At 44.5% G+C, this 8,966-nt stretch overlaps 1 protein-coding gene across 1 annotated transcript; it reads right to left on the minus strand.

The window, feature by feature from the left end:
- Positions 1 to 1,680: 1,680 nt before the first annotated feature.
- Positions 1,681 to 6,693, minus strand: LOC103651119 (subtilisin-like protease SBT3.5). Its single transcript, XM_008676718.4, has 10 exons — positions 6,571 to 6,693; positions 6,389 to 6,480; positions 4,520 to 4,617; positions 4,262 to 4,417; positions 3,501 to 4,117; positions 3,345 to 3,415; positions 3,015 to 3,266; positions 2,821 to 2,938; positions 2,566 to 2,737; positions 1,681 to 2,455 (listed from the first exon to the last, which is right to left on the minus strand). The coding sequence occupies exons 1-10, from the start codon at positions 6,691 to 6,693 to the stop codon at positions 1,911 to 1,913; spliced, it is 2,244 nt and encodes a 747-aa protein (XP_008674940.2). The 3' UTR covers positions 1,681 to 1,910.
- Positions 6,694 to 8,966: the final 2,273 nt, after the last annotated feature.

Raw genomic sequence — 8,966 nt, forward strand, 5'->3', positions numbered from 1 at the left:
CTCTTATTATTCAAATTGAAGCATTGGTCTCTAAATAAGCTTAGCGGTGGGATCCCATACCTTGGAAAGGTCAGTGATGGGTACTCACTCCCTGAGATAGCATTTTGTTTACCTTTTGTGTTCACCATAGTTTTCAGGGGAACCTAATAGAGCTTTCATTTGGTTTTATGTCCACCTGTTATGCTTTGAATGACATGGTAGCATATTCTCCTTTTGCTGTCAATGTTCACGCAAGCGTACATTTTAGTGTGCAGAACTGTAGATATTTTCCAAATACATTAGCCATGAGTTCAGGGTCGCAGAAACAAAAACTGAACTCCAACCAATGAAATGAACGTGGTTTAACTGTCTGACATATATTTATGCTAAAATATTTGCTTCATGAGGAAAGGTTGGAAGTGTTGATTCAACTTTCATGCTAGCCAAAATCATTGTTTACAAAGTTCTTACATCATAGATATCTCTGTACCAATAATTTAGATAATATTTGCTATTATCTATTCATCTTTAATGAAGATGTGATGTAATCTGTTCTTCATATCGGAACATCTCATTAAAATATCAATATATTCTATACTCTGATTGTTATATATTCTCTAAATATTATCATTATGGTAACTATAAATATATTCGAATATCCATCATTTCCTCGCAACTATAAAATGTGTTTGGAATATTATTCATCCTTCTTAAATCACTAGTACAGAGAAGCTCTATAGTGGCGGTCGTAAACCTATTTTTAGTGACGTTTATCGTAACCGCCACTGCTAGGGGCCAGTAAAAATCATCATTTTTACAGGCGGGTAACTGAAGACCGCCAATGAAGCCAGTGAAAATCGATTTTCACTGGCAGTCGGCGTAATAAAACCGCCAGTGAAAATCGATTTTCACTGGCGGTCGACGTAATAAAACCGCCAGTGCAAATCGTTTCCAGGAAACATAAAACAGATTTTAAAAATAGTAAAAAAATTTATTTTATTAAGTCACAAGTCGCGGTATTTTTCGCGCAGCGGTTGTTAGTAATCGAACCGCTAATCTCATCTTCGCGCGTACCCTCCACTACCACTCCGTCTATAACATGATTTGTGTCTAGTTTGTAGTTGTTTTGTCCACATATTACAACCATTTGAGTGTAAATTGCTTATTTGAGACCCTAAACGAATTCAAATAAAAAAGTTGTCAACTACAAAGTTAAATAACTTTTGAAGTTCTACAACTTTTATTTTGACACTTTTTTCATCCGAGTTAGTTTGCAAAATTTGAATTTTAAATTTGACATACTTAGATTCAAGTTTTGAGAACCGAAATGAGTTCAAATAAAAAAGTTGCCAACTACAAAGTTTCATAACTTTTAGAGATCTACAACTTTTATTTTGGTGGTTTTGTCATACGAGGTCGTTTGAAAAACTCGAAAAATTAAGGATAAAAATGATTTCTAGTGGCGGTTTCTTAAGAAAACCGCCACTAGAAATCGATTTCTACAGGCGGTTCCTTAAGAAAGCCGCGACTAAAAATCATGGATTTCTACTGGCGGTTTTCTTAAGGAACCGCCTCTAAAATACGATTTATATTGACGGTTTTCTTAAGAAACCGCCACTAAAAATAGCACAGTCGGTGGATAACCAGATCCGTCTGTAAAAATATATCGTCCCGCAGGCGTTGAGCCTTTTTCTACTAGTGAATAAAACACACATGTTTATATGGTCTCCATAGCAACGCACAGACACTTCACTAGTTGTATATTTTGCACAAGTAGGTTTTGCCCATGCAATAGTGATGTTGTTTGGCTACATTTAATAAAGAAAACAAAAAAAACAACTAAAACGACAGTGAAATTTTCTAAAAACACTTCTTTATTCCCTTCAGAAACGAAAATAACCCAACAATACATCCTCTATGTTTCAACATATTTATGCAACATCTGCATAGAAATCATAAACTGTCATTCGGACTGCTATTGGAATCCGCACCGTCTTTGGGCCGTTGTACCAAGTAAGGCTACCAAACGTGTAGTCCCCTTGTAACCTCCAGAGAGGCGATAAGTTCACCTGAAACGTGGCAACTTTGTTTGTCGCGTTGAACACAAGAACAGACGGCTCAACATCGATCTTGACTCCAGCTGGGCTCTCTATTGCAGCGTGGTAGACTGCATCAGCCTCGCCTACATTTGTGACTGTTCTCGATACAATGATCGGCCGCCTCAGATCTGGAATGGAGATGGATGGCAGGTTCAAGTGATACCCAGGCAACGTTGTCGCGTTGCATCGCTGTATGGGTTTCCTGAAGCTGCACCTGAAGAACTTGTTGTAGTCATTAGGTTCAATGTCGTAAATGAGACCAGGATCAGCTGCCCTGTTCGGGTTTATGTGCCCTGCTCCGTAGTCGAACGGGTCAGCGATCTTTCTGGGCAATCCCTGTGCCAGTATTGGCATTCCACGTTCATCAGTTACAGATGCTTCAGCCATGCAAAAAAGGTGTTAGGTCAGATCATCAGACAAGCTTCACATGGATTAGAAGTTAGAACTCTAGTGTTCTGAATTATTCTGGTTGGCATGAACTAGTTACCTGTTGTCATGATGGCTGATTTCAGTGCAGCCGGGGACCAATTTGGGTGCAATGCTTTCAGCAGTGCTACGATGCCTGACACGTGTGGTGTTGCCATCGATGTCCCTGATTTAAATCCATATGCATCTTTCACCGCTGCTAAGATGCTGGCTCCAGGTGCTGCGATGTCAGGCTGTTAAGGAAGCAAAGACTGCAGTGAGATGACAGTGATATGGTTCGGTAGCTCGTGAAAGCTAAGCTTTCTTGTCTAGGTACCTTGATTACTTCAGGGTACTCGATGGATGGACCTCTTGAGGAAAGTTCTGCGATGGTTGGGGCCAGTGCCTCCTTACCAGTAATGGTGCGCGCTGGTTCGATCATGGCCACAGGAGAGCTGCTTAAACTAGAGAAGTCAGAGTTGTACGAGTAACAGTTAACTCATCGGGAAGGTCGAGAAGAATGCAATTCACCTTGCATCCGACATGTATCTGTCGATTTGAAGGGCGGTGGTCGAGTCCACAAGAACACATGCAATGCCTCTACAATCAGCTGTGGCATCGATTATATGCTTGGTGTATTCACCAAAGATAAGACCAGAGGCCCCGGCGTCCAGGACGTTTGTTAACGCGTCTAGGAAAGGCGCAAGCGGTGATTCAATGTCGGATGCACAGAGCACAACTCGGCCTCTCACTTCCGTGCCGTTCAAAGAGTCGGCGGTGCATCTACAACACAGAAACAGGGCGTGACTGATCAGCTTCGTAAATCTGCACGCAAATTAAGCAGCAAGGGAATGATCATACAAGCCTCCATGTACAAGAGGTTTGAAACTGCTTCCCGTCGAGTTCTTCCCATAGTAGTACAGGGATTGACCCTGCAAAATTAGCAGGTTTTGCTCAAGATCAGCAATAGGTATTATGAAGCCACATGCGGTCATCTGTTCGGTTCCGGTTTCGTACCACGATCTGTTGCTTGTTTCCCAGCGTTACAGTGGTCGGGAACGAACGATCAATCTGGCTCGCCGCCACGGTGAGGACCCAGGGAGCAGTGTTCCGGACTGTCTGCGACGCCGGCCCAGAGTTCCCCGCGGCGTACACGACGGCGATCCCCTTCTGGACGGCGTGCAGGGCGCCGAATGTGTTCTCAACGCCGACGAGGGAGAGTGACAGGACGTCTACCCCGTCGTGGATGGCGTCGTCGATGGCCGCGAGCAAAGTGGCGGTATTGCCCGTGCCAGCCCCACGGCCCCATAAGGCCTTGTACACCGCGATGCGGGCCCTGGGCGCGCCGCCGCGTGCCGTGCCCGCGGCAAGGCCGTAGAAGCTGACCGCCTCCACGACGGACCCTGCCGCGGTGGACGCCGTGTGTGTGCCGTGGCCGCTGGCGCCCCGAGGCGACAGGTAGTCGATCTCAAGATCTTCCTCGGCCACGCCCGCGCTGTAGAAGCGCGCGCCGATGATCTTGCGGCTGCAGTTGTTGCTGCCCCAGCCCTCTCCGACTTGGCACACGCCTTTCCACCGTGACGGTACAGGCCCGTACCCTTCGTCGCTGAAGCTCCTTGACTCTGGCCAGATACCTAATGCACCCATCATATAGCAGGATATATAAGGACAAGCCAGGACCATTAACCAAATTCATATAATGTCTGACAGAGATTTGTTTCAAGTACTACCTATGTCTAAACCTTAACCAATTTTATACACTAACATAGGTTACTAACCGGTGTCAATAACCCCGATGATTATGTCCTCCCCGTAGTTGCTTCTATGGAGAAGCTCACTGGGCATTTGGTAGTTCAGACCAAGAAAATCCCAGCTTCGAGTGGTCGTCGTCGTGTAACTTCTGCTTGGTTCCACACTGATGACTTTTGGAAACTCTGTTGGGTTAGCGACGGCAGAAAGGCGCGGTTAGTTTGTGCGGCTATAGCTCCTGCAAGGTCTTGTTGAGCGAGTCTACAGACGGAACGGAAACACCTGACCTGCAAGCTGCTTAGCTTGCTCTTCAGTAAGCAGTGCTGCGAAGCCCGAGAAGCCATGCTTGTAGTTGTGGATGATGGAGTCCAGAGTATCTTCCTTGCTGAAAGTTCAGGAGTTCCATGGATATACAACATTCGATCTCTTAGCGAGTAAAAAATCACCTAATACCTATGTAAATCTATGACAGTAAATAATGGAGAACTAAATATAGTTCATCGACCAATCGACAGAATTTAGCAAGTAAAAGGAAATTGGTGATCCATAGGGGTCAAATAGTGTCATGGACCTTCGGTCCATGGGGATAGCTGTCTTCTCCGGCGAGGTTATACCCCTCTGCCGCAGGCTTGGTTCTAGGGTAGCAGCCCTAGGCGCTTGAGAGGGTCATTGCAAGGGAGAGAGATTGGTTTGATAATGATCTTTGCTTGATTTATTCCCTGTTGCCATGTGGCTTATAAATAGCCCTATGGCTAACCAACTTCTCCTACAAACTCTCAACTAACTCCTACTTTCTTGGACTTATCTGCTGCTAACCAACTCTCCACAATTCTCTCATCTCAATCTTATTCTCTAGCCTTATCCTAGCTCATCTCAATCTTGTTCTCTAGCCTTATCCCAGCCTGGCTGTTGCCTCTCGCTCCCTATGATGCCCATGACATCTCCCCCTCCCTTGAGGACCAGCTCGTCCTCGAGCTGCCATAGACTTACCTGACACGACTTAAGGTTAAGCCTTTTACATCTCGGCTTACCTTTATTATTTAAGACGAAAATACAAAATAATTGTGGAACTAAAATATAAATTTGAACTGTAGCTATGTCCTCCTGTCCTCCTGGATCCCAAGGAAAGAGCTGAACTGCGGACTTCACGTTGGATGAAAGGTGAAGGAGGAACCGGCCCGTTCTTATGTTGGGTCTGTCCAGCACCAAGGCAGTTGCCCGAATGAAGGAGACGACCCTCTTTGGCCGTGCAGGGGGATTGCATACCCAGATCTTGACTTCTGCAGGGGATTCAAAAAGTATAGACGAGACCTGGTGGTTGGGCGCGCAGGCTGCGAGTTGGTGCAGCGATGAGCTGATCAGCAAGTGCAGCTTCCGCACCGCCCGCCTAACAAGGAAGCCGCGCACTGCGGCTTGCAGGCGCACCACGGCCTGCTCATGTGATGACGGCCATGGGGTGGCCCTGGAGGCCACAGCAAGGTGCTTCTCCCCACGAAGGGACTGTACCTGGCGGCGTGCCAGGAACCCTCGCGCTGCCGCCTGAAGCCGCACCGCTGCTTGGAGTTCCTTCTCTGTCTTCTCCTTGTAGCGGTGGAACATCACAACGAATTGATCCCACTTCTCTTCGAGCCGAGTGAATGCATCTAGAGTTGGAGAGGGCGGGTGGGAGGGCGTTGCGGCGGCAAATGGCGCGGCGGCTGGTGGTGGTGAGGGATGGGCGGCTGGTGGTGGTGAGGATAACCTGGAGCTGATACCAGGTGTCATGGACCTTCGGTCCATGGGGATAGCTGTCTTCTCCGGCGAGGTTATACCCCTCTGCCGCAGGCTTGGTTCTAGGGTAGCAGCCCTAGGCGCTTGAGAGGGTCATTGCAAGGGAGAGAGATTGGTTTGATAATGATCTTTGCTTGATTTATTCCCTGTTGCCATGTGGCTTATAAATAGCCCTATGGCTAACCAACTTCTCCTACAAACTCTCAACTAACTCCTACTTTCTTGGACTTATCTGCTGCTAACCAACTCTCCACAATTCTCTCATCTCAATCTTATTCTCTAGCCTTATCCTAGCTCATCTCAATCTTGTTCTCTAGCCTTATCCCAGCCTGGCTGTTGCCTCTCGCTCCCTATGATGCCCATGACAAATAGGAACTAGAAAGTACCTTCCAAGAACAGCGGTGAGCATGTCATGGTGCGAAGCGATTACATCGTTCGGGTGCTCATGTTTCACGTCGCCTAGATATACAATATAAGTCTACAAAACATAGATGGGTAGAATTTTGGATTTAAGAAGCCTTATTTAAGCTATAACATACGATACTGAACTATTAGCAGGCATGCTTACCTTGCGAGATCCTCCATTTACTCCCGATAAAAGCACGCAGAAGCAAAGTAGTAGCGCCAAATGTGCACGCATAGAAGAATAGAGTGCCATTTTTGTTTTGCCAATATATGCCTCGTTGCTCATTGTTGGAATACATGAGCAGGTTTTTATAGACGTGTACAATGTTTTCTGTTGTCTTGGTCAGCGTGGGAAGAGTCCACAACCACTCTCAAGCCCTTTGCTCCGCTTTGCAGAATACAACTCTTCTGTCCCTTAAATAAATCAATATCTAAAACTGTTCTAATTAATTTTTTATAAGTTTGGTCAAATAAATATATTGAATATTAAAAATACAAGAATAATCTATTTTTTATCATCCTCTTTCTAACTATGTGGACAACAAAGAGTTTCTTCTATCCCATACTCACACCCATGGTGTCTCGTATATGATCTAAATTCATTATCTGTAATCAACTCATGTCTAGCAATGGCGGATGCGGAGTATGATTCCAACATGTAGGTATCTCATATGTGACCTAGACCCATGATCTAAGCTCATACGAGTTAGAACAACTCGTATTACAATGATACAAAGTCTGATTCCTATATGTATTGAGTTCCTATAAGAAAAAAATGGACTAAGGCCCAGTAAGTTTTTAATGTTTGATGATCAACATAACCATTTTGACTAATATTATTTCTACTCTTTTTGGATATAGTTTAAAGGATGCACAAGTGGACTTGGATTGAGACAAAATGGTGATATGGATTATCAACACCTCAAGTAAGATATTGCAACACATGTTAAAAAACTTATAAGACTATGCGAAAGTCCAAGATACAAGATAGAATCAAACCGAACACGAAGATCATGAAGAAACAAATAGAAGAAGGTTTTTAGAAGGCGTCAGACTATCCTGAGGGAGCGCCAGACCATACGGCCATAGCTAACCTTAGCCATCAGAAGAGCAAGAGCCTTAGACCGAGGCATTGAACTAGCAGTGGAAAGGCATAGGATCATACGGTCTTATTGTTCACACACACGAGGAGCATCAAATCGTCTCTACATGAGATCGTTGGACATTGAGGTGGAGTTCGATGGTGGACATAGAGGCCCCAAAGAAGAAATTGGGGGCATGAGACTAGTCTAACGGTAGGCATTGGACTATATGCCACAAAGTACAACCTCAGTGGTCGGCAACGACTAGTACTGACATAGTACTAACACTATAGAAGAGGCATCAAACCCTAGCACTATGGACTGATGGTGTACTTGTCGGATGGCCTGACGAGGCGTAGAGTTGGCTATTGAAGGTGCAACGACTGTACCTCTCCTTAGGGGTTATAAATAGGACCCCAACTAATCATTTGAGGGGTGTGGAAGATGAGGAACATCAAGAGAGTCGAGTCTCATCTCTATTAGCTACAGACTCTCGAGTGCTCCAAGAATCACTCAGTGGTTAGGCTATCTTTAGGCCGTCTGTAGCAGTCTATCCAAAGTTTACCCAAAAGCACTATTTTGCATTGTTCTGCACTGTAGACTATACTGTTCACAGAGTGGAGTTTAAATATGGGTATGGGGATGGGTAAGCTGCTAGAGATAGCCTTAGCAACCTTACTAATCTCATCTCCTATTTCAAACTTTACTATGTAAACAATGTAGTTTGTAGTGTAAAACAATGTTTTGCACGGTGATATGCGTGATCTGCTAGCCACAACCTTGGTGTAAGTGCTTAGGTTAGTTAGACCCTACTTATATCAATTACTCGAGGTTTAGGCCTAGTGTTTGATTGAAGTTAGAACACCTCTTACCTCTTGGTTCTTGCATGCACCAATGTAATAGTGTACCAAAGGTGCTTGTCGTCTTGTGAGATTACACCAATTGCGTTTGTGGAGTGGTCGCCACTGTGTACTATAGGAAACAAGTTTCATGGTGTTTTGGCCAGAAACTTGATAGTAAAGATAGTGAGGAGCATTTTGGAGAGGCTATACCATAGACCTAGTTATGTGCAAGGAAGGCCTGGGGCTATTCATACAATTACTCGACTAGGAGATTGGCCCTCATGTGGGCATCATTTAACGGGATCCGAAAAGGACTAGGAGGAAGATTATGCTCTTCTCAATACTGGATAAAAATATTGGAATCATCAATGGGAGTTTGTATCTCTATCTGGCTTAAGCTTCTATATTTTTATTATATATATTGGTTGTGTGTTTTACCTTTCTAGCTTAGTTAATAATCTAGTTGAAGGTTGGAACATAGGTTGCGTAATTGTTTGCAATAGAGCTAATAACACTTAGTCAAAACCATAGTTGTGCATAAGATATTTATTTATTACATAGGTTTTGACTAGGAGAAAATAGAGGCCTTAGTTTATAAAATAGATTGCCTAATTCACCATCCTCTTAGGCACCAA

This window comes from Zea mays, chromosome 3, assembly GCF_902167145.1.
Source record: "Zea mays cultivar B73 chromosome 3, Zm-B73-REFERENCE-NAM-5.0, whole genome shotgun sequence".
NCBI lineage: Eukaryota > Viridiplantae > Streptophyta > Magnoliopsida > Poales > Poaceae > Zea > Zea mays.